This window comes from Eurosta solidaginis, chromosome 4, assembly GCF_040869045.1.
Source record: "Eurosta solidaginis isolate ZX-2024a chromosome 4, ASM4086904v1, whole genome shotgun sequence".
Lineage (NCBI taxonomy): Eukaryota > Metazoa > Arthropoda > Insecta > Diptera > Tephritidae > Eurosta > Eurosta solidaginis.
Window position 1 is genome coordinate 242,116,190 of NC_090322.1, and position 26,211 is coordinate 242,142,400.

The 26,211-nt window shown below is 38.4% G+C and overlaps 3 protein-coding genes across 3 annotated transcripts in view; 1 reads left to right on the top strand and 2 right to left on the bottom strand.

Moving 5' to 3' along the window:
* Prp16 (ATP-dependent RNA helicase l(1)G0007) overlaps positions 1 to 6,266 on the bottom strand; it is a 93,455-nt gene extending 87,189 nt beyond the window's left edge. Inside the window, exons 1-3 of the mRNA XM_067780617.1 lie at positions 5,009 to 6,266; positions 4,123 to 4,901; positions 3,865 to 4,058 (exon numbers count right to left, since the gene is read on the bottom strand). Of these exons, the coding sequence (XP_067636718.1) occupies positions 3,865 to 4,058; positions 4,123 to 4,901; positions 5,009 to 6,171 (2,136 nt within the window). The 5' untranslated portion in view covers positions 6,172 to 6,266. The remainder of the gene's footprint in view (positions 1 to 3,864; positions 4,059 to 4,122; positions 4,902 to 5,008) is intronic.
* A 2,697-nt stretch (positions 6,267 to 8,963) lies between these two features.
* Positions 8,964 to 10,922, top strand: LOC137249292 (zinc finger protein 346-like). The gene has a single exon (XM_067780620.1). The coding sequence runs from the start codon at positions 9,081 to 9,083 to the stop codon at positions 10,281 to 10,283; it is 1,203 nt and encodes a 400-aa protein (XP_067636721.1). The 5' UTR covers positions 8,964 to 9,080; the 3' UTR covers positions 10,284 to 10,922.
* A 4,557-nt stretch (positions 10,923 to 15,479) lies between these two features.
* On the bottom strand, positions 15,480 to 17,914 carry Sumo (Small ubiquitin like modifier). Its single transcript, XM_067780621.1, has 3 exons — positions 17,757 to 17,914; positions 16,472 to 16,588; positions 15,480 to 16,395 (listed from the first exon to the last, which is right to left on the bottom strand). Exons 1-3 carry the CDS (start codon positions 17,772 to 17,774, stop codon positions 16,240 to 16,242), a joined length of 291 nt encoding a protein of 96 aa, XP_067636722.1. The 5' UTR covers positions 17,775 to 17,914; the 3' UTR covers positions 15,480 to 16,239.
* Positions 17,915 to 26,211: the final 8,297 nt, after the last annotated feature.

Below are 26,211 nucleotides of genomic sequence, written 5' to 3' on the forward strand. Positions count from 1 at the left end.
CCACGCCCACTTTTATATAAAAGATTTTTAAGAGGGTCGTAGACAAATATAATAAGCTATATCTTTGCAAAAAATAGCTTTATATCAATGATATTTCATTTCCCGAGTGGATTTATAACAATAGGAAAAACTTCAAATTTTAAAAAATGGGCGTGGCACCACGCCTTTTATGATTAAGCAATTTTCTACGTTTCGGGAGCCATAACTCGAATAAAAATTAATATATCGTAATGAAATTGTGTACACATATTTTCCTTATAGCAGAAAATATTTCTAGAGAAAATGGACGAGATCGGTTAAAGACCACGCCCACTTTTATATAAAACAAGTTTAAAAGGGCCGTAGACTAGAATAATAATCTATAACTTAGCAAAAAATAGTTTTGAATCAATAATCAATTTCACTTATCAAGTTTTATTGTGAGAGGAAATGGGAAGACATTTTTTTTAAATGGGCGGTGCCACGTGTTATGTAGAAAAGTAATTTATCTGAAATGAAATGTCCAATTGAAGCTCACGCTGAGTATATAAAGTTCGGTTACACCCGAACTTAGGCACCTTCACTTGTTTCTTAAGTTTTTGTGTTTCTATTTTCGAATACTTCATAGAATTTTTTATATTTTATTTATTAATTTGGAAGAAATTTAAACAACGTGACATCAGGACAGACAAGGCGACAGCTAATTCGCTTATATCTTGTAAATTTCTTCAACCGGGAGTGGGATTTGAATCCGCACTTCTGCGATGGTTGCACTGTTACAAGCACATTCAGCCAAGGTCATGCCTCTCTTGTTGTGCAACTTTTGCCAGTTGCTGTTTTTTTTCATAGCTTATTCTTTGGACAGTACAAAGTTTGTATGTTAGCTTTGTTCTTAATCAATAATGACTATTTGTATTACTAAGCAGCGAGTGTCTTCCATTGCTTTTTTTAAAGCAGTTTTTCTGTATTCTTCCACTACGGCTCGGCAGTGGATTGAAACAAATGAAGGCGAATGTGCATGCGAAGGCCGCAATATACTTCATCTGAGCTGCACGACTATTAGAATTGACGTGAGCTACCACTGACCGCGTCCAACAACATAGACCTCAGCGACCATTTATTAACAGTTCGTCCAGAAAAAAACACGAAAGGTACTTGCAAACTACCTAGAAAGCGCCCCACGTAGCATTCAGAGCACCGTCATGCTCTTGATCGTCTTGTCAACTCACGGTCGAGAGGTGTAAGGGTTTACTGATAGAAGTCGCGACACACCCTCTAGCTTTTCTTCTCAATTAGCGTGATAGGATCAGGATGCTTATCAATACCACATCTCATGGGCTAGGCAGACCTCTCCTGGAGAATGCAAGCTCTATCGACTCGCCACAGGTAATCGCGTTTTGTACTTCTGCTTCAATGGAACCGATGCTCGAGTTTATTCATTTTGCATCAGGGTCAGACAAATATGTAATGGGAAACCACTTGTTTTTTCTGGCAAGAAGTTGACACTGGACCCATTAAGTCTAATACCCCAAAAGCAATAGGCACATAGTACCTCGCCAAAGTACGCACTCGCTATTTCTGACATGAGAAAATTTAAATGGTTTCCATGCTTGAACTGAGAAAGTTGTTGGCTGAGGATAGTCCTTTTGTCCGTTATTCCTGATCCAGAAGGCAACTAACCTGCTCTTATCTCACCTGAGATCCGCCTAACATCAGCATAGCATTCGCAAAGTGTCATCGTTGCAGTCACTGCATCCCACACTCAGATAGTTGTTGTTAAAATTCGCAGCCAAAAGGTACAGCGTTGATGTAAATGCTGGTAGCGCCGGACCTGTATAAACCTTTTGACCATGCATCTACGCAACAATCACCTGAGCCACAACATTGGAGACCATCAACATCGATAACACTCCCCAAGGCCTTCGAGGAGTGTCATTATCGCTACAACAACAACAGGGATTGGGCAAATCATGAAAATCGATCTGTCACTGCACGCTTCCTTGGATTTCACCCCTATTATATGGGGCGGAGCACTGCTACAAGAAGAATAGGAAGGAAAATCTGAGAATGTTTATCGAAGAATTGCCGAAGAGATAGTGTAATAGTGCTGGATGAAAAACACGAGATCCCCTATATTAACAAAAGGAACGTATGTGTGATATCAGTAAGACTGGTTTCCGTACAATGGCTTGAAGTAAAATGGAAAAGAAGCGGTGGCTGGAGCTTAAAGCATACAAGGCTTCGTAATGAGTTCGGTAGACCAAATTGGTCTGACCAATCCCCTTTCATATTCATAAAAAACTTATATAGACAATCAAACGCATCGTAAAAAGATACTAACTTATATACTTACGCATATGCGCAAAATTTACGGAGCGCCAGCGTTACCTACAGTCACTTCCGAAAAGCTACTTTAAAACAATTTTTATACTCAGGTGAGCAGAGCTCACAGAGTATATAATAATTTTGTTTGCATAACGGTACCCCGTAACGGCATAAACTAATCGAGATAGCTATATCTATATATCAAAATGATCTGGGCGAAAAAAGAAATTCATTTAGCCATGTCCGCCCGTCCGCCCGGCCGTCCGTAAACACGATGGTAAATTTTTCGGTATCTTAATGAAATTTGGTATGTAAGTTCCTGGGCACTCATCTCACATCGCTATTTAAAATGAACGAAATAGGACTATAACGACGCCCACTTTTTCGATATCGAAAATTTCGAAAAACCGTAAAAGTGTGATAATTCATTACCAAAGACGGAAAGCGATGAAACTTGGTAGGTGGGTTGACCTTATGACGCAGAAGAGAAAATTAGTTAAATTTTGGACAATGGGCGTGGCACCGCCCACATTTAAAAAATAAAAGAAAATTTCAAGGTGGGCATGGCTCCACCCTTTTTAATTTAATTTGTCTAGAACACTTTGAATGCCATAAGTCGAACAAAAATTTACCAATCCTTGTGAAATTTGGTAAGGGGATAGCTTCTATGACGTTTACTGTGTTCTGTGAAAATGGGCGAAATCGGTTGAAGCGACGCCCAGTTTTTATACACAGTCGACCGTCTATCCTTCCGCTCGGCCGTTAACACGACTACTTGATCAAAAATTTATATATCTTTACTAAACTTAGTTTACGTACTTTTCTGAACTCACTTTATCTTGGTAAAAGAAATTTGCGAAATCCGACTATGACCACGCCCACTTTTTCGATATCGAAAATTTTGAAAAATGACAAAAATGCGATAATTCCATACCAAATACAAAAAAAGGAATGAAACATGGTGAGTGGATTGGTTTTTTTGACGCAAAATATAACTTTAGAAAAAACTTTGTAAAATTGGTGTGACACCTACCATATTAAGTAGAAGAAAATGAAAAAGTTCTGCAGGGCGAAATCAAAAGCCCTTGGAATCATAGCAGGAATACTGTTCGTGGTATTACATATATGAATAAATTAGCGGTACGCGACAGATGATGTTCTGGATCACCCTGGTCCACATTTTGGTCGATATCCCGAAAACGCCTTCACATGTACAACTAAGGGCAACTCACTTTTAAAACCCTCATTAATGCATTTAATTTGATAACGATATCGTAAAAACACATTATAAAGTCACCCCTGGTCCACCTTTATGGCGATATTTCGAAAAGCCGTCCACCCATAGAACTATGGCCAACTCGATTTTAAAATATTCTTTAATACCTTCCATTTGATACCTTTTGAACACATTCCAGAGTTACCCTAGATTCATTTTCCTACATGGTGATTTTCCCTTAATTTGTCTCCAAAGCTCTCAGCTGAGTATGTAATGTTCGGTTACACCCGAACTTAGCCTTCCTTACTTGTTTATGCATATTGAATGAAAAAAGTGGCACTCACCTCCCGCAGCAAACCAAATAACACATCTGTGGATAAGGAACGTTCATGTGCTTCGTCCATAATAATTGCCGAGTAACCATCTAAATCAGGATCGCGTAAACTCTCACGTAATAATATACCATCGGTCATATATTTAATAACAGTCTTTTCAGATGTACAATCCTCAAAACGAATAGCATAACCCACTTCATCGCCTGCGAAAGAAGGAAATATAAAAATAAATACAAAATACAATTGCAATAAGCATATCAGATTTACCTAGCTTAGTACCCATTTCATCGGAGACACGTTTCGCTACCGACATAGCTGCAACACGACGCGGTTGCGTACAACCAATCATACCAAAATTACTATAACCATCTTCATGTAAATATTGTGTGAGCTGTGTGGTCTTACCACTGCCTGTTTCACCAACAATAATAACAACTGAATTTTCTCGAATAACGTTTAACAGTTCTTGGCGCGCTGCAAATACAGGCAAAAAACGACGTTGCTCTCCGATGGTCTTCTTACGTGAGAAATCACTTTTTCCACCAGAATCCTGATCGCGCATATGTTCCGCAAATTTCTGATCACGCTTGTAATCGGCTGTATCGGTGTCCTTATCGAATTTGGCATCCTCTTCGTCAGTTTTCTTTTCAATGCCCATAATATTACCCAATTTGGTACCACTCAATTCCCAATGTTTCTTTTGTGCCTTTCGACGTTCCTTTTGTTCACGGTAAACACGCACAAGAGCGCTACCTTTGCGTGCAATTAATGCCATATCTGAGGTTGGGTCTTTGACTGGTATAACCGGTTCGGGTTGTTTTGTAAAGACAATACGTCCATCAAGAAATGGTGGAATGATATGATGTACCAGTAAATGTACACGTTCTAGTGCTTCTTCGTCGAAATCTTCATTAACATTGATGGACATAACAACGCCGGAAGTAAGCATACGATTACGTTCCCAGAGCTCATTATCTTTATTAATTTGACGCTGCTGTGCACTTATGCGTTTGGTACGTTTTTGTTCAATAATTTCTTCACGTTTTCTGGAAATATATTAAGATGTTTGTTTTGACATAACACAGAAAGCCGAAGAAGCTTAGAAAAACAATGGTATATTTTCGTTTGCAAAATGTATATAAACTTATCTTACCTGAAATAATCTGCATTTGCACCTGTGAAAGGATTATTCTCATCATCATAACCTTCATCAATGTTATACCATTCACGATCTAAACGTCGCTGTTCTTCTTCCCACATATCTCGATCTTCTTCGCTTTCGCCCCATGGTTGGCGATTGCTACGCCCTGTAGCTGGTGTTGCACCAGAACGCTTGCGGTCATTAGCCCATGCATTATAATTATGAGCAGGTGTAGGTCTAGGTGTATCATCTTGTGCACGTTCATGCCGCGAACGACTACGTGAGCTGCTGGTACCTATACCACTGCTACTGCTACTTCGTGCTGACCAATCATAACGTTCTGAACTTGCATACGATTTGGGTGTAGGAAAATCCCAAGATGATTTTTTTGAGTGCGAAGGTCTGTCTGTATCATCATCATCCCAAGCGCTACCAGCTACAGATATGTCTATTGGTGTTCGTGGTTCATCTTTGAAACGCGGCGTGCGCATGCCACTACGCGCCGATGTCGCATCACCACGACTATTTCGTTCCGAATCATTTCGATTATGTTCACGTCGACGATCTCTATCCCTATTTTTATCCCGTGCACGATCACGATCCCGGTCCCGATTTCTTTCTCTGCCGCGTCCATATTCACGATCTCGTTCCCGATCCCTATCATTGTCTCTATTGCGATTCATAGAACTAGATGATGAACGTACTTGAGAATCATTGGCTCCATGTTCACGTGTAGAGTAGCGTATGCCGCCCTTATTAGTACGTTCGCGATCTCTCTTCACATGTTCACGTAAACGGTCACGTGCTTCTTGTGATACGCCACCTGTATGCGTGGGTGTCTCTATTCTTGCTTCACGCAACTGTTCCTTCATTTTTTGTATATTGCCGTCCGGCTTTTTGAATGCAAACTCGTCACCTGCGGATGTAGCCGATACACCACCCTTATGCTCATCGTCATCTTCATTTTCATTATCCTTAAAGGATATTAGACGTTGTGTTTCTTCGCGCTCCTTACGACGCTGTGCTGCTAAACGATCCAATCCAAGTATGGAGGGCTTTGGTATTTTAAAGCTGCTATCTTTGCCTTCTTCTTTAACTTTCTTTATTACCAATCCACCACGTACATTAGCGCAAGAGCCTTCAAGACGATGCACTCCGGTATCGTCTTCTTCCATCTTAATGTTGTAACTTTCTTTTCAATAACACTTATTAGTTAACTTGTATATCCATAATTATATTGGACCAAGCGCAAGCGGCTATAAAACGTTTAATCAGAATTGTTTGTGGAATTATGCCAAATGTCAACGAACATCAGCTGTTTATGACAGCTCATCGGTTATGACCACAAACACAAATTGAAGATAACGCATTCACGAGTTCAAAAGTGCTTCGTTCTTCGCACGACGTCACAATTGACTGCTTGACCGAATGAAAGAAAGAGAGAAAAAACAAGAGCTAAAAGAAAATGACGTAAAAATTGCCCATAAAAAACAGCTGATCTTTTGTTTACATGCGCAATGCGGAATCTTGTATGTGTGATTTGTGGTTTATGGCAGTGGGCGCTTTCAGAAACACAAGGGCTGAGCAATCGTTGAGCACAACTCACACTCGGAAGATTACGCATTCACGAGTACAAAAGTGCTTCGCTCTTCGCAACGACGTCACACTTGACTGCTTGAGCGAATGAAATAAAGAGAGAAATAAAACAAGAGCTAAAGGAAAATGACGTAAAAATTGCCCATAAAAAACAGCTGACCTTTTTTATACATGCGCAATGTGCAATCAAGGCGAATTCAGTACCGGGGGCCCTATTCAGTAACTATGAGTATTGAAATGTACATTTTTCTTTCATTCAAATTATATGAAGAAAAAGTGTACATTTTAAAACTCACAGTTACTGAATAGAGCACCAGGCGATGTTATCCCAACAGCTGATTGCTTCTTCTTGATTATTTTCCATACAACGCCTTGTTCTCCAATATGTCAGCTAATCGAAATCTATGAAAATTTTCTTTCGTTTTGACATTCCTCTTCACGGCAAATTGATTGAATTCGCTTTGCCAACACCTGGTATAGATTCGCCTTGTGCGCAATCTTGTGTGTGTGATTTGTGGCCGTTTGAGAGATCAATTTTTTATTTTAAGGCCCGGTTTATCAGTGGTTGCTTAAGCTAAGCTTAAACTAAGTTTGCTTAAACTCTAGTCAAATCAAACTCCAGTTAAAGTACTGAACAGTTTTTCAGTCACAGTTTAAGACCGCCTTTGGGGTACGCTTTTGTACGGCAACATTGGTTTTTTTATTATCTAGATAATTTGTAGATACAGCAACAGCTGGATTTTGTTTACCTAACAAACATGAAAAAAGTTCTCCGGCGAAATATATATCTAGTTCCGGAAGTGATATCAAACATCATTATTTAATTATTCTTAAACCAGATAGTTCTCGAGTTGATATCCAACTTCATTCTCCATTCACATCCAACCTTTGGGAAAGTTTGTAAAATTAAAAGTTTTCCAGGTAATTCTATACGACAGCATGACACTGCTAATACCCATCCAAAAGTATCGAAAGAGGTCAAAAGACGCGTATTAATCTCGACAACAATAATCCGAAGCCGAAAAATGAAAATTTTATCTCTGTCCAGAGAAAGTTGAAGTTGGCGATTTTCATGTAGTTGTTTTAATGTTTCGTACCCACAAAACAAATTGTGAACATAAGTGATTTGCACGGATATAGTTTTGGTCTCCAAACCGGTGTTGGACACACCCATGGTAATTTTTTATAAGCGCGGCCGAAGGCCTAATGCAGAAAGGTGGTCTGCGCAAAAATACGTTTGGATCCCACCCCCGGTTTTGGTGGGACCTGCGGGTCATTTTCGTTCATATCTTTTGAACGACCCTACAAAAATTGTTGGATTACGTGTTCCATTTTCTTCATGTTGGAGTACTCTAATAATACTCCTTTGCAATGCGTTTGCGGACCACCATCAGCCGATCATTGCTCGTTTTTTAACGACCGTGATCACGACACGATGACGATCGAACAGGGTTGCCAAAAGTAAAATATTGCATACAAATAACTGATAATAACATTTTACTATGGCAACTCTGATAAAATGCGCACTGGTTTTATGTATACATACTATAATGTAGAGAAATATTAGTTTCTTTATTCACGCAAATGCTAAATAACGTAAGAATATTCGTAGTAAAAAATATAAAAGTTGTATTGCCCCTCTTCATTTACTTTCATTTTAAATTAAATTCACTCCGATAATTCTTTCCGACACAATTCCTCTTTAGTACTTTGGCATATGATCCTCTGTGGATGCCCCATGGAGTACAACAGTGAAAGTACTTTGGAAAGTACTCTCACGTATGTACTCTATGGAATACTCACAAACAAAGCGAGAGTGGGATCACCTACTCCTCTCCTAGGACATCGCAATGTTAATTGGAGCACATTTTTTGTATGAATACAGATTAGTTTTGGAATACTCCTATACTCCCAAAGGAGTATTCCTTACATTATTTATGGAGTACTCGCGTTTTTTGAAGGGGAGTTAAAATTTTTATATTGCGCCTTAGGATTATTAATACTGATGTCAAGACGCGTCGTTTGACACCTCTCTCGATATTTTTGGACGCGTATTAGCAGTCGACCCATCAACCAGACTATTACCGGTAATTCTTTACTTTAGCTCACAACTGCTAAAACTCGTTCAAAAATATCGGGAGACGTGTCAAAAGACGCGTTTTAATCCCAGGGCCACGAATCCGACTTCCTGGGCGTGTTTCTGTAGTAACAACAACAAGAATCTAGAAAAGTATTCATTGGTTGGTCTCTTTAGCGATGACAGATAATATCGCACGCGAAGCCATTTCGTCATAAAAAACTTTCCATGGTTGTATGCAAAAAAATTTTTATTATATCCTTGGTAACTCTAGAAACTGACAGATTAATACTGCCATTGTGTATAAAGTATATATATACACAATGAGTACTGCGGCCGCTACTACAAAACTTTCTTCATATTAATAGAAAAGTTACAGCTCTTTTCTGAAGCAGAGTTTGATATTTTAAGATGAGCAACGATTTTTTGTCCGGTTATCATATACCTACTATAACAACTTTACGATTACCTTCGCCTCCGCCACCACCACCACCCCCCACATTCACTCCCGAAGAGCTGCAACGATATCAGCAAACTCCCGGCGATCAATATCAGAATGTTAATCGTTTTATTCCACCAGGTTTACAAGGAACTAATTATGTACCACCACCACCCAAACCACAAAAGCGTAAATATGATGCTGGCCCTGGTAAAAGATTTCCATACATAAAAGAAACGACAGCCGATGGACAATTGGTCATATTCCAAGGAAGAGATGAAAGCTATCCTGATGAATTAAATAAGCTTATACATCCATTGAATTGTGGTTTATGCGATGTAAAGATGAATTCGATTAAAAGCGCCAAGGATCACTACGAATCTAAACCACATGATCGTGCTATTACCAACTGGTTAACAAAAACTTATACGGCGAAAGGTTTAGAAGCACCAACTGTCAAAAGATTCATTAAGGAAGGGCATGTTGGACCTAATGCATATCATTGTGATGTTTGTGATTTGCATTTTGGATCACTTGCACATGCCAGCCAACATTTTGCAGGGCGTAAGCATAAACTAGTCGCACACAAATTATCAAAACCATCTGGTATGGGCTATTATGATGCTAATAATAAATGGATACGAACTGGTAGCAAATTTACGCCAACCGATGTCGATGGGCGTTTCGGTATTGGAGAAATGTTTAAAAAAACCACTGATGAAAATACGCCAGATACAACTACACCCGCTGCAGGTGTTCCAGCTCCGCTTACTAAGAGAACTAATTTATTAGGACTGTATTGTGAGGCATGTAACGTAAGCGTAACTTCGCAAGCACAGATGACAATGCATTTGAATGGTACTAAGCATAAGAAAAAGTTAAAAGCTTTATTTTTGGAGGCAGCACTACCGCTACCTACTGCTGCTGCTGATAATACTAACAATGAAGATTCAATATCGGAAAGCCTTCAACAGAGTGATAGCGACTTATCAATGTATAGAACACCAAGTGGTTCGTATTATTGTCAACCATGCAATATAAATATGTGTCATGTGCCGGCATTGCAGCAACATTTGATCGGCAAGAAACATTTGAAGAATGTAATTGATGCAAAAGAGAAGGCAAAATTGGAAGCGCAAAAGAAGATAGATATTGATTTTAAAAATAGATCTTAAACTGAAGTGCGCTTAACTGTGCCAGTTCGAACGGCGATTCAACAAATAATGGACTTGTCAGCAATAATTTGAACAAAATTTATATTATAATACTTTAACCGTAGTATTTATTTAATCTGTAGTTTCCTTTTATTCTAGTATCAAATAAATGAGGCTATCGGCGAAGGACTGATGTAACTACATATAAATGGCTACAAGGAGGTGCTTTACTAGTTAACTTCATTTGTAGCATGCTTGGTTGCACCACTTTCACTTTGCGCTAATAGCCTTAATGAAGAATATATATATATTTGTGTGCATATATGTATGTGCGCAAACGATAATTTAAAAAGTTCGGCCCAATGCCCAACTAAGTCATTTAGTTATGCGGAGTTATGCACATAGATACTACCCCAGATTTTATGTATAAATATTTAAAATTTAAATGCTTATTGGGTGCATTATGGTTAGCCAGAAATCTCACTCATTTTTTTTGTTTTTTTTTTTTGTATAATTATTTTGAGAACAATTTGATCACGTGAAGATTACTTACTAACTTCCCTTCATATAATTTTAACGTCTATCACTAAGCAGTAACTAACTCGATATGTTTTGCAGCTAATAAAGCTATACAAATTCATTTAAAAAACAAAAGTAAAATTCATGGGATTTTCTCTTCCAAGCAGATGTTTAGGCGACAGTAAACTGTAACGGTTTGTATTTCGTTTTTATCAATCACTAACTTTACCCGACGTAAGTTGTAACACCCGAGATCGAATGAATATTCCGTTATTTTTTCTGTTTTGTTTGTTAATAATTTAGTTTATTGTTCTGTAAATTGAATCGAATTTTGTACGCATATTCGGGTAAATTTTCGTTTAAAACATTTTATTATTGTATCTTATTGTAATGCATGTGAGTACACAATATTTTTGGTTTTTTCGTTCGGTGCAAAGATAAAAAATTTTTTTGGCGTTCCAACTATAGAGCGAGCAACATATAGCTGGCCATGGGAAAAGCACGGATTCTCTAAATTTAATCCTGCAACAGTAAGCGATTGTCCTTGTGCTTTGTTTATTGTAATGCAAAAGCAAGGCGTGCAGGAAACTGTAAGAGCTTAAACTTGAATGGCAAATCTGTAGGAATCATTGGGATCCGTGGTATGAGCACATCTTCACCTTTGCTTTTACTGCTGATGATTGTTGCTTCGATTTCATTCGGCGTTAATTTCTAAACGCAAAGTATGGTTCCTTTGCACAATTTTGGTGGGTCTAAATTCCGAAGAAGCATGATTGGTGAGCCAATTTTCAAAGTTAATATATGCGCAGGCATTCTCGGTGGTTCTATAGAGTTTAGCAATTCAATTGGATAATTCACAATTTGATCTTCATCTGTAACTGTGTCGATCGATTTATATTTCTTCACTTCACCAGGAATTTGGTTTTGAATGGAATCATTGATTTTGTTAACATGATCATTTTTGGGAGCTAAGATTGCTCGTTCGCATAGCCAAAAAAAAATTTTAATTTAAAGTTCTTAATTCTGAAATATGAAAAACCTTCGTCTTGATCGAAGGAACCTATAGCCAAAATTTGGTGATGATTGAAGTGTGGGAAATACGTTTCCATAGCGAACACACACACAGAATTTGATTATATATATATATATAGATTGTATCAGAACTTTTCAATTAAATGTCTCACTTCAAGAACTTGAATAAAAACTTTATTGCAGTGAATGGTCCCAACAGGGATTTTTGCAAATATTAAAAAAGTTGAGCAAAACCCAAAAATTCTCTCGAGTCGTATTTATTTGCAGGAACATACATTCATTTATTTTATTTATGGGGCCTGAATTCATTCATTTCACTGTAAACCCATTTAATTTGTTTCGAACCGCTTGTCACCATCGGAGCAGCTTAACTGATCCATGCTCTTTTGCTTGGCAAAATGGCCATCCGACGCCACTTTCCTACACGTTCACGTCTTACCAACCGACGCTTCCTGATGAATGGTTTTGTCGCGCCGTGTTGCGATGCGGGGTTTCGAAAGCATTCACTACCAAGTCCCAAATCTTCAAGAGCCTTCTTGTAGCGATATAATCCCGAACGTTTTGGGGTGTTTTACCGATTATGATAGTCCTTTGCCGGACAGTCTCGGGTACGATTTCATATGACCTGACCACACCTTACAATAGGGATGCCTTCAAGACAATCTCATTCGTCTCTACCCAGCATTACGACCTCTTCCATATTAAAATACAGCAATTGAATTCCAGTGGTTTTAGTGATAGGAAGGGCGTCGTCGCTTTCATCACCCACCATACAGTGCAGTACAAGCTATTTAACCCCAAAATCTCGCGAAAGGGCCATACCTTATTGTTAAAGAAATACTTATCGGTCAAGTGCTGCCTACCTTGAAACAAGATCTTTATAACTCCCGTTATCCGAGTGATGTCGGCACCTCTGGGAGCATACCCGAGCATTTTTCAAGCTGAAGTATTCGCCATAATCCAGTGCGCTGACCTGAACCTTCAGCGCGATTACTCCAATGAAACAATTCTCATACTCAGTGACAGTCAGGCCGCCTTCAAGGCAATCTCAGCGTTTGAAATAAAATCAGCACTCGTCCTTGAGAGCGTTGAAAAGCTAAATCAACTAGGAGCACACAGTGAACTACTGCTGGCCTGGGTTCTGGCCACAGGCGGGTTGAAGGTAATGAGCAGGCGGACAGCCTGGCCAGAGAGGCAGCAACGACACGACCTATTGGTCCCGAGCCGTTCCTGTCAGTAGGCCCGCAGGAATTTAGGGGGCATCTATTAGTAGAAGAGGGAAGAACACTGGCGCGTTATGCCAGGCCTGAGACAATCTAAGTTACTGTTAGGGGGTTACAGCACAACTCGATATAGGGCATTGATAGGCCTCTCGAAAGATAACCTAAGAATTCTAACAGCTATTCTTACAGGACACTGTAGACTGAACAGTCACATGCCAAAGTTGGGTATAGTATCGGACAGCACATGCCGATTTTGTGATCGATCGGCGGAGACGGCGGACCATATCCTCCTGGAGTGTGACACAATCTCAAGACGTAGGGCTAAGTTTATGGGCTCACCATGGCCAGAGCATTCTCACTTCAAATCCCTCAAGCCAGGTGAACTGCTAGGGTTCATAAGAGATGTCGGCTAGGATGAGGTGCTGTGAAGTATCTGAGGGCACAACACCTTCTTATCCTTTTCTTCTGCTAATAGATGCCCCCTAATTTCCTGTGGGCCTACTGACAGGAATGGCTCAGGATCAATAGGTCGTATCTTTGCTGCTACTCTGGCCAGGCTGTCCGCCTGCTCAGGTAGATAAGCTACAAGTTATGCAAAATAAAGCTATGAGATTTATATTAAACATGAGGTATGATACTCCCATTAATAACATGATAGAAGCACTAAACTGGTTGAGTATAAAACAGCTCATATTCTACCACAGTATGAAATTTGTATTTAATATTAAGCACGGTAAATTACCAACATACCTCAGCGAAAAGCTTAGATATGTAAATGATGCACATTCATACGTAATCAGAGAAAACAATAATTTTAGATTACCTCTTTTCAAAACAGAAGTGGACAAGCAAAATATATTTTATAAGGGCCTGAAATATTTCAATGAACTTCCTAATCACATAAAAAGTAGTAATAACTTCAATACCTTTAAAAAAAAGTTTATTGGAGCATTGTAAAACCCTTCCAATAAGAGTTTTTTTTTTCTTTTATTTTTTACATGACATACCGATACTGGAGCGCGAAAAGGGAATGGTAATACTGGTAGCAGCAAAATACAATGCACCCGGCCCTAAGGAAAAGAAAATCAGTCGCCACCTGTAACTCCAGACAGTTCCAACAACAAATTTCGCTGGAATTCGGTATTTTCAGCCTATATTTACTGTTGCTGATCGGGACCACTCGCATTGCGACAGCATTAATATAACAATAAAATTATATGATGTGTAACCAAAATAATGTCAAACAAAAGTTGGAGCAGGGGGGATTGGAAACACGTCCTTTTCAACCTCCCAATATATTTTGAGATGTGCTGATCGGAATCTTCATGCCTTCCGACAGCGTCTTTACTAAACAAAGTTGAGCGGTGATTGGGTACACTTCAATTTCCAACATCCAAAGACATTTTTAGCTGTGTTGATCGGAGACCAATACATTCCGACAGCTTAAAATACAAATATAATTGAAAAATATAAGTTCCAAATTTTGTTGCCTTAAGCTGGGAGCCCTGGAGAATTGGAAACGCGTCTTTCCAACCTTCCTTAAATGACTGGCTCCCAGACTCGTCCGTTTGTTACGCCAGTAAATATGCTGAATGGAATCACATGGCATTCCAATAGCATATTCAATAGAAATAAATGATATAATAATGAATTGTACTTAGTAGTTTAAGTTTTAGGCCTAAACAGCCGTAATAATAAATAAATTAAATTAAATAAGATTGGCATTTTGCCAATATCTAGTATTAAAAATACCTGTAGCCTATGATTGGTAGACTAGTTAGGATTGGAACTCATTTCATACTAGTTGCGTAGTATGTAGTTGTTGTCTCAGTTGTAATTAACCAGACTATACCACGATATAAATAAGACCAATCCCCATCTTCAAATTACCACCTTAAAATCTTCTGAAATATTACAATTTAGCTTTCTTTAGAACGTAAGCCCTAATTGGCTTTCAACTAACCGCATCGGTCGTAGACGATTAAAACTCATGACTAGATGTAGGTACATGCCCAAACAGGGTGAAACGCTGCTACAATAGCAATCTCATGTTCACAAATATGTATACATGCATGCAAAGGTGGCTTGCTTTGAAGCTCACCCTTGCATTTATTGCAAGTTTTCAATGGTACCACTAATTTAGTGAGGTTAAAATCGAATTTGGCTCACGTGTTCGCTAGGTGGCGCCCCCGCTTTTCAAAGTTTCTAGGGTGCACATTTTGTTGCAACTGTACCAAATGTTGCACAAAGTGCAATATTTGAAATATGCAGAGGTACAGTGGGACAAAATGTTAAAATCGAAAAACAAAAAAAGCACCAATTGCCATTTAAATGGGCTCTAATAGTCGATAAAAAATACTCGTGTGGAAGGGATGCAATAGTGACCTACATGTTAAGAGCATTTGCAAACCAAAGTTATTTGACTCATAAATTATTACACGTATTTTAGTTTCTATTTATTTTCATATATTTCTTCCGCTTCTTTTAAATTGTTTACAGTTAGTTCTAAAAAAATTTACTTATGTAAATTGAACCTGTCATTTGCTCATTTGCACAGAAAACGCCAAATTAGCAACGAGAATGCAAAACATAATTACAAGCGGTTAAGAACAAAATAAAACTTTTAAAAGTATTTCCGCACCGCACGCATCTACTGCAACTAATTAATGGATAATAGACAAAACTTGTGATGAATAATGACATAAGAGAAAAAAATTGTTGATCTAAGAATAAATGATTTTTTATAGTTTTCATTCATAAATTAGAATTAATTCGTTACAAACTGCTTATAAAATAGTATATAAAATTAAAGTGTTGGAAAATGATGCGCATGTTTATATGTATCATATTTGTTATGTATACAATTTTGTTGCAAACACTATTGAGCGGATAGGTATGCATTTTGTCGTGTTATTTTGTCTTTCATATGATAAAAAAAACTTTTTCACGCATTTATAACCAAGCCGAATTTCCGCAGTACTACGGTGATTCTGATATACTTTTTGAGCAGCATTTTTGGCTTTTTCGTACATGAATAAGGATTTGTGTTGCTGCCTATTTTGATATAGAATTTCTCCAGCAAGTTTTTCTTCCTTTTTTTTGATGATACTTATTTTAATTTTTTTTAATCATTTTGTGTGGGTAGTTTGTATTATTAAATTGATTTTTTTAATATTTAAGTGGTTTTAATTTTTAATATAGATTTATTTTGTTAATTTAAAAATTAGTACCCAGCCTCCCGTTTGCTGTTGATAAACTTCGATAGTGTCACCTTCCTCCATTTCCAATGATGTTGGTGTATCATTTTCATTTATTGGCTGACCATCAAAGCGAAACCGTACCACTTGCATGGAAAGACCCTGTACAATGGATATATAATAAAAATTGTGAAAGTACACTGTTATTTGAGCCAGAATAAATTTGTTAGCAACTTACCGCTCTATCGCAATAAGCATTCATAAGCTTTCTCAAAGGTGTGTGTTTCTTGATCTTAAACTGTACGACAGCATTATCTTGACCCAAAACTTTCAAGTTGATGTGTTCTGTTTCACCCTAAATAATGTTAGAAACGAGATATTAGCGATATTTCCTATAGGCTGTCGAAACCCTCTTTCCCCCATTAATAAATTATATATTGGGTAATAGTCTAGTTGAGGGGTCGACTGCTAATACGCTACCAAAAATATCGAGAGGTGTCAAACGACGCGTATAAATCTCGAGAACAATAATCCGATGGCGGAAAAGAAAAATTGTATCTATGTCCGGAGATATTTGTATTTGAAGTTGGCGATTTCCATGTGGTTGTTGTTGTGTTTGTACCCCCAAAAAAATTGTGCATCACCGTGGCGGTAGCCACGGTTATACCACACACCCCGACTTGGCATGGCGTAGCCCAGGGTTATTTTTTATAATCGCGGCCGAAGGCCGCCAACGCAGAAAGGTGTTCTGCGCAAAAATACTATGGATCCGACCCCCGGTTTCGGAGGTACCCGCGGGTCATTTTTCGGTTTTTCGTTAATATCTTTTGAACGCGTTAAAATTTTTATTTTCCGCCTTCGGATTATTAATACTGATGTCAAGACGCGTCGTTTGACACCTCTCTCGATATTTTCGCTAGCGTATTAGCAGTCGACCCCTCAACTAGACTATTACCATATATTGGCTGAACAAGAACAGTCTACAATAAATATTAACAATTTTACGCGTATTTCACCATCCAAGGCACACTGTGCGATGGCCCATATTTTTACCTTCAATGCCAATATGTAATTCAATATGATCCCCTAGCATTAAATCCTTACACAAATTAATGGTACCACTATACTCAACATCTGTGCGTGAACAGCATTAAAGAACAGCGAAGACAATTTTGTCGGCATTTGGGTACTCAAGCGCTAAAAAAAGCCAATTTAAGGTTATGTCGAAGCCATGTCTGCTCGGCTTACAATTTCATTTATAGCACTTCACTAGTACTGAAAATTGCTTCCCATGCTTATTTTCTTCCATAAAAATATATTTTAACTTGTTTTAATTGTATAGTATTTGTACATTTCTCATCACAAAGCTAACAATTTCTCAAATACCGCGCCATGTTGTCGGCGTCATACACTTTTTTCCGTACTTTGCTACACAATTCGCACACAGAAGTTTTTGCAAGTTCCACTGATTCACAAAAACAAAATCGAAACATTTTTTTACTCTAAAATATGCACTTACTTACCTTCTTTTCGTCAGCCATTTTTGTAGTTTAATTTTTCACTTAGTTACAATTAAATAGATAAAATTTAAAAATTTCCAATGCCGCTTCCTACTAATTTGATCGGTGCAAATTTTCACGTTTCCTCCTTCTTCTTTATGACTTCTTGAAGTAGTGAAAAATGCCGACCGGACAACGATGTTGAGAGACCGAACAAGCGCGAACGACGCCAACAGGGATGCATTCAGTTGGTACCAGAAAATGCAAGCGTACAGCGGTAGCATCATTTGGTGATACCAGATCAGAACCTATTTCCATTATTCAGTTAAAACAAGTGGTAAGCTTCTAGCACACACCCTACAAGAATACTGACTATCATATGACTATCATCTGATTGTCAGCAATGTCAACCTAACGATCAGCGCCTCATACAAACTTTCTATCACAAACTTAAGGGGACTTGCGCAAATGTGATGTAAACAACTGTGTACGTGTGAGTTTTTGTCTCCTTCTTATACACCAACATGGCCTACTGATTAGTATATAGCCGTACTGCTCACTCTCATTCCTTTTCCTGGATCAGTGATGACACTGTAACTATCAAAAAGTGTCATAAATGATAGTTTACTGTAGATATCAGGTTTGACTGTTATACTATCATAAATGACCATTGTTTATTCCGCCAAAAATGAAACAATGATTTTTGCTTTTTATTTACTTTATTTCATTACGTTTTTAATTTTGTACGTGATAAAAGCAGACGTGTTTTTTATTTGTTTAAAATAAATAGTTTTATAAGAATTCGAGTTCAGAATGTTCAATTAAAATTCAGAAAATAACAAATCAACAGAAGAGCGCTTTCCTCATGCGGAATCACCACTAACCACTATTATTTTTCGCGAATCAATTTTTTGAGTGCGCCCCATACCTTCCGACAGCTTTTGGTATTTTTTAATATTATTTTCATTTTTTTCTTTTAGCATGGAGCATTGAAATACTCTCTTTTTCATTTTTTAAACTTATTTTTTATATGCTTTTTGTCGGTTGAAAATGGCGGAATTTAAAAAATAACAAAACAACCGTGATAATCATTTGATTGTCATATGACAGTCAGTAGTAACAACATGATTAAATCGGATAAACTGCTCTCGCATACCTAAAATTCCGTTGAGAATTATGTATCTGTCTCACATTCATGATGGTATCTGCTGTATGCTCTTTTGTTCTGTACCAGGTGTCCGAAGCCTTCCCAGTTTGAGTCCTTTTCATGATTATAGGCTGTCGTTGGGAACATGCGGACATGCGTGAGCGATCAAAGGAACATACATAAATTTGAGTATCAATGTTTACGTCATCGCATGATCAGCATTGTCAATTACAAGTGTGAGTGTATTAGTAAAACTATCAGCGATTCTTGTAGGGACAGTTTAAGAATTGGGTGATGCGTACTCATACACTGACATTTTTCTTGCTTACATGCCAAGGCGAATTCAATAAGGTGGTGTTATCCCATCAGCTGATTGCTTCTTCTTAATAATTTTCCATACAAAGCCTTGTACAACAAAATGTCAGTTAATCGAAATTTATGAAAATTTTCTTTTGACTTGACATTCATCTGCACGGCGAATTGATTGAATTCGCTTTGTCACCACCTGATATAGATTCGCCTTGCTTACATGCCAACCTATTATAAACGCACGCAAGTCATTTTCTGTCAAAAATGTCTCATGCACATACACCTTATATGAGAGCAACCCAAATTGAATTTGCTTCGTAAAAACCTAACTCGATTTCCAAATTTTGTTCTGCGTGACATTTAGATTTAACGTTTGCACACATGCTTTACATTGTTGTTGTTGTTGTTGTAGCAGTGCTTCGCCCCACCTAACAGCCGCGACCGATCATAAATTGTCATCAAAATCCTCTAACTGGAGTCCAAGGAAACTTGCTGTTTCAACAGGGGTGGGCCATAAGGAAAGGGGTGTTAGAGGCGTTGGTTCCACATTACAATTAAAGAGATGTTACAGTATCCAGAACGAAGTTGAGCAAGAGTGACACGCTTTTCCCTGGGGAGTATGCGTTCCTCTTCCGCGAGTTTTGGATAATTTTCTTTAAGTACTGGATTTACCGGGCAATTCCCGGCATAAAGGTAAGGCCAAATAAGGCTGCACTGCGCAGGACTGCACTGCACTACAAAATATTCTTTGCATGTATTCTTATGAGGCAATTCACACCTAGCGTCAGCAGCTCTGCGCGACCCGGCACAGCGCGGCAAATTTGATCAACTAGGCAAAAAATCCGCGTTGGGAAGTGTCGCGCAGTGCTGCTGCCGCTAGGTGTGAATTGCCTCATAAGAATACATGCAAAGAATTTTGCACCATATTTTTTCAATTTGGGCAAAAGAGTGTAGAACTCTCCTTCCTCATATCTTGAGGATGAGATGTCTTGGACCCATAGCCACGACCTTTTTCTTTTCCTTTCCTCTTCTTCGCACAAAAATGAAATAGTTACAGCTTCAAAAACTGTGTCGTCCATTTTGCAAACAAAAATAAACACAATCTTTTTCCGCAATGTGTCGCTCGATTGATGCTTAATGTGAATTGCCAAAATATTTCGCTCTGTGAGGCGCCTCTGCCGCTACGTGTCGCGCAGCGTAATGTGCGCGTACCTTAAAGGTCCGACGCCTGTTTATGGAGTTCACCAAGGACCTGCTTGTGTTTTTTCACTTCATACGGCTGGGTTCTCAGGTGCCGTATTTCCTCAAAATGCTTACGGAGATGACTTCTTAAGCCCCTAGGCGGTGCTGGTTCATCAATCAGATGTCTGTTGGGATGCCCAGGTTTCTGAGTATTCAACAGGAACTGTTTGGCCAGCATCTCATTTCTCTCCCTGATGGGGAGTATTCTCGCCTCATTATGCAGATGGTGTTCTGGGGACGTAAGCAGACAGCCCGTGGCAATTCTGAGAGCAGTATTTTGGCAGGCCTGTAGCTTCTTCCAGTGGGTCATTTTTAGGCTTGGCGACCATATGGGTGACGCGTAGCACGTAATCGGCTGGCTAATTGCTTTGTATGTAGTCATGAGCCTTTCTTTATCTTTTCCCCAGGTACTGCCAGTGATGGATTTGAGGATTTTGTTACGGCTCTGAATTCTCGGAACAATTGCGGCTGCGTGCTCACCAAAATGTAGATCCTGATCAAACGTCACACCCAAGATTTTGGGGTGTAGGACAGTCGATAGCGTAGTGCCATCGACGTGGATGTTCAAAATGGTCGACATTTGGGACGTCCATGTTGTAAATAGGGTCGCGGAAGATTTAGTCGGTGATAATGCCAGGTTTCGCGAGGCAAAAAAACTGGAGAGATCAGGGAGGTAGCCGTTTATTCTATTGCATAGCTCATCGATCTGTGGGCCTGGGCCTGTGGCCATTATTGTGCAGTTATCGGCGTAGGAAACGATTGTGACTCCTTCCGGTGGTGAAGATACCTTAGATATGTAGAAGTTAAACAAAAGTGGGGATAGGACACCACCATGTGGCACCCCTTGTTTAATTCTCCTTGGTTTTGATGTTTCGTTTCTAAATTGCACCGATGCCTGCCGACCACCCAGATAATTTGCGGTCCACCTTTTAAGACATGGGGGAAAGGTAGACCCTTCCAGGTCTTGCAGTAACGAGCCATGGTTGACCGTATCAAAAGCTTTTGATAGGTCTAGCGCTACGAGTACTGTTCTATGGTGGGGGTTTTGATTTAAACCGCAATTTACCTGGGTGCTAATGGCATTTAGCGCGGTGGTAGTGCTATGGAGTTTTCTGAAGCCATGCTGATGAGAGGCTAGCTGCAAATTTGCTTGGAAATAAGGGAGCAAAATGGCTTCAAGCGTCTTTGCTACTGGCGATAGGAGAGATATCGGACGATACGACACTCCTATGCTAGCTGGTTTACCAGGCTTTAGTAACGGGACCACCTTGGCCATTTTCCATTTCTCGGGTAAGACAAAGGTGGAAAGAGACAGGTTGAAGACATGCGCTAAATATTTGAAACCCTCTTTCCCTAGGCTTTTAAGCATCGGCATGGCTATGCCGTCTGGGACCACTGCTTTGGATGGTTTAGCGCGACCAATGGCGTCCTCAACCTCTTTAGCGGTGATGGTGATTGGTGACGCGCTGAATTTGTGTGCTTTACATTGTCACAACGCATGTTTATTTGGGTTACAACAAAAAACGCCGGCTGTTTGCGTGCGCTAAAAAACGCAGTGCGGTTTTATTAGGTTGGCATGCTACACATTTATAAAAATTCTGCGATCAATCACTTGTGACGTGCATGTGATATATCATATATTATTCTTTCGGTCACTTGTGATAAGCAAATGGCAATTAAGGTTCATGCACATTATACGACGCGACATGTAGCGACAAAATATCCTTTGCATGTATTCTTATGGAGCCATGCACATCTACCGACAGTCGTACGACAGGGCACAACCAAGTTGTATGGGTAAAAATGCCGCGAATATTTTGTCGGAACGTGTCGCTACATGTCGCGTAGTATAATGTGCATGAACCTTTAGTATTGTTATCACCTAAGATCATGCGTTGGTTAAAAAGAGACCAAAAAATGGTAATTTTGTACAACAGCATGACACTCTTAATACACAGAGGGGTGTCGAAAGACGCGTTTGGGTCCCATGATCTCGAATCCGAAACCGGAAATTAAAATTTTATATCTGTCAAAAAATATTTCCAAAAAACCGAAATATGGCGCCGAAGCGGTCCGTGTTTTAAGAGTGTCATGCATGTCGTATAGAATTACCAAAAAAATTTGCATTGCGAAGTCAAAGTAAAGCAAATGTGAGAGTGAAAATCATAGATTCATCTGTCACATTTGACTATGATATGACTAATCAGTTGATCATCACTATTGCTACTCTGCTTCAAGAGGAAGAAACATCTTAAAGAATTCAGAAATTTCCGAAAAGTGCAAGCGTGGCTGCGAGTTTTTGTAAAATTTCTTTTAATTGAACATAAAAGTGACAAAAAAGGAATAATAAAACAACAACTGCAAAGCTGCTTCATTGAAGAAAACCGGATTTTCGAATTCAATGCTAATAAATATAACAGTTAATGGAAAGTTTAATGGAAATGCAATGTGTTGTAATGCGTATTATTATTCGATTTGGGTGCATGGATCCCCTACTTCCGCAGTCAGCTCCAATTCATATAATAATGGTAGTGGGGAACTTAGGTTTTGAGCCCGTGGAACCTCCTTTACGTTGACTTTGCTCCATAAAATATGAATTGTGATACACCAAAGATAATTGAAACCTTCAAAAAACCAATCCTTGATATATTTTGTGTTAAATTTCAGCTGTGTTCGAAACCTTGTCTCCTCAAGGTTTGAGAAGCCCGTGGTCATCACCGATTACATCAAAATAGTAACCTAGCTAAGGAAAAGTTTGGAATGTAACCCAATACTTCTTGCTTTTTTTAATTCTTGACTTATGTTTCGTTATTTTATTTAAATTATTTTATGATTTAAGAACTAAATTCAGTATAATTTTTTTTAAATATATGTAAATTTCAATTTAAATTAGTATATTTCATTATTTAGGTTGTTATAAAGGTTCATGCACATTATACGACGCGACATGTAGTGACACGTTCCGACAAAATATTCGCGGCATTTTGCCTAATTGGGCAACTTGGTCGTGTCGTGTCGTACGACTGTCGCTAGGTGTGCATGGCTCCATAAGAATATATGCAAAGAATAATTTGCCGCTACATGTCGTTTCATATAATTTGCACGAAACTTTAGTCATTGGAGTGCATTGGAAAAATATGTTTGCCCGGCAGGCTATTAGAAGATAACTAACGTAATCATATGGCAACCTCCTGATATTATATTTTTTAAATGCTGAAAAATCAACTCTGAAGGGTAGAAATAAGAAATAAAGATTAAAGCTGCAGACCATTGTGAATGAAACTAGGTGTGATTTATTATCTGTCAACTGCCTGACAGGATGTTCAATATGGCTACTTTTTTGCGTTTTGACCATAGCGGAATGATACAAGGTGGCAGCATGGTGACATACCTACAAACATAAATACAAATTCCATGAACTTTGTTTTTGTAAATTCGATGGACAAATGTCAAAATCGTACGGCACCGGAAGTTGAGGTATCAAATCAAATAAAAAAAAAATATAATCAGCTGTTCCATGCTGCCACCTTGTATCGTTGCGCCATGGTTTTGACAGAGTGTTCAATATGGCGGCGCATATCCTCAGCGGGTAATAGAAAGGGATACAGAATGAGACAGCGATAGTCAATTACAAATCAGGTGATCCAATCACTTTGGAATTTTGACGTCTATGCAGAAGATATCACACTTAGTTTCATTCACAATGCCAATCACTTTGAAATTTTGACGTCTATGCAGAAGATATCACCCTTAAGGGCCCATTACTGATACTTAGCATAGACTTGACTTGACTTGAGAACTGTCACTTACAGTTCTGTTAAATGATCATTGCATGTTACTGATTATTCAAAACTTAGCAACACAACGTGACTTAGAAGTCTGTTGAATTTTGATTTTCTTTGTAAGTTCTATCTCTCTTGATAAGTGAAATATAATTGATTCAAAACTATTTTTTGCTAAGTTATAGCTTATTATTCTAGTCTACGACCCTTTTAAACTTGTTTTATATCTAAGTTGTCGCGGTCTTTAACCGATCCCGACCATTTTTACTAGAAATAAATAAATAAAATATGTGTACACAATTTCATTATATGTTAATTTTTCTTCGAGTTATGGCTCACGAATAATAGAAAATTGCTTAGTCATAAATGGGGCGGTGCCACACCCATTTTAAACAAATTTAGTGTTTTCCAATTTAATGTTATAATTCAATTTAGAAAGTAATATTCTGTTGACACAAAGCCTTTTTTCGCTAAGATATAGATTATTATTTTCGTCTACGACCCTTTTAAAAATCTTTTTTATAAAAGTGGGCGTGGTCTTTAACCGATCTCGTCCATTTTTCTAAAAATATTTCTTGCTATAGGGAAAAACTCCGTACCAAATTTTATTACGATCCGTTAATGTTTCTTCGAGTTATGGCTCCCGAAACATAGAAAACTGCTTAGTCATAAAAGAGGATGTGCCACGCCGATTTTTTAAAATTTGAAGTTTTCCTATTTACTGTTATAAATCCACTTAGGAAATGAAATACCATTGACATTAAGCTCTTTTTTGCAAAGATATAGCTTATTTTATTCGTCCTCCACACTTTTAAAAATCTTTTATATAAAAGTGGGCGTGGTCTTTAACCGATTTCTTTAATTTTTCTTCAAAGCATTCCTTATAGTAAAGGCAACCTCTGCCGAATTTTTTTACGATAGGTTTAACGATTTTTGATTTATGATTAATAATATTTGTAAAATTGATTTTATCACAAGTGGGCGGTGCCACACCCATTTAAAAAATTTTTTCAAATTTTTATCAAGAGTCTCAATATCAGTCCACATGTCAAATTTCAACATTCTAGGTGTATTATTTACTAAATAATCAGGTTTTATGTGTTTTCCAAAATGTTATATATATAAAAAGTGGGCGTGGTTATCATCAGATAAGCTCGTGTACCAAATTTGATGAAGATATCTCAATATTTACTCAAGTTATCGTGTTAAAGGACAGACGGACGGACGGACATGGCTCAATTACATTTTTTTTCGATACCGATGATTTTGATATATGGAAGTCTATATCTATCTCGATTCCTTTATACCCTCTGTGTGCAAAGCACGCTGAGTATAAAAATAGTGTTTGCAGAAAGTGCCCAATGTTACCTTATTGCACTGTCAAAGCGTTCATTGTATATCGTATAACGTATTTTAATAGAGTATTGTTGACCTTACCACAATTTACTCCCCTAATGTACTTTTATAAATATATGCATATATTTACATATGGATGTATATCCAGGTATACATAACTTGTATGTATACTAGTTTTGGCTGTATGTACTATGTTTGATTTTATTTCGAACAAATAACCCACTCAGCATTTAGATGATTAAATTTTGAATTTCCCTACATATCAATACAATTTGATTACTCTTTCTGACTAAATAATGAGTTATCACACAATTGAACAAAAGAAATAATCAAATATGAATACTTTTGATCATTGCGGAACTATACAAGGGGCAGCACGGGGATGTTTCTCAAAAGAGACGGGCGGACACGGAACAGCCATCCAGGAGACACTTCAGCGAAGTTGCCAGAGACCACCTGCAAGTGGTCATAGTGGATGCTGACAACCGATCGCCAGCAACGATTCAACAGAACTGGGTGGAGGTCGAGGTCGGTTTGTCGAAACTTGCTATGCGGCACGTGCGCGACAACCCGAATGGACCTCTCCCAGTCTTTGACTCCTCCGAGACCCTGACAGGATACAGGATCATCAGGTGCGCGGACC

Coding starts and splice junctions, on each gene's coding strand:
- LOC137249292 (XM_067780620.1), top strand. CDS start 9,081: ATGAGCAACGATTTTTTGTCCGGTTATCATATACCTACTATAACAACT.
- Sumo (XM_067780621.1), bottom strand. Junction 16,396..16,471: donor ATGCTTATTGCGATAGAGCG/GTAAGTTGCTAA, acceptor TCCATTGTACAG/GGTCTTTCCATGCAAGTGGT.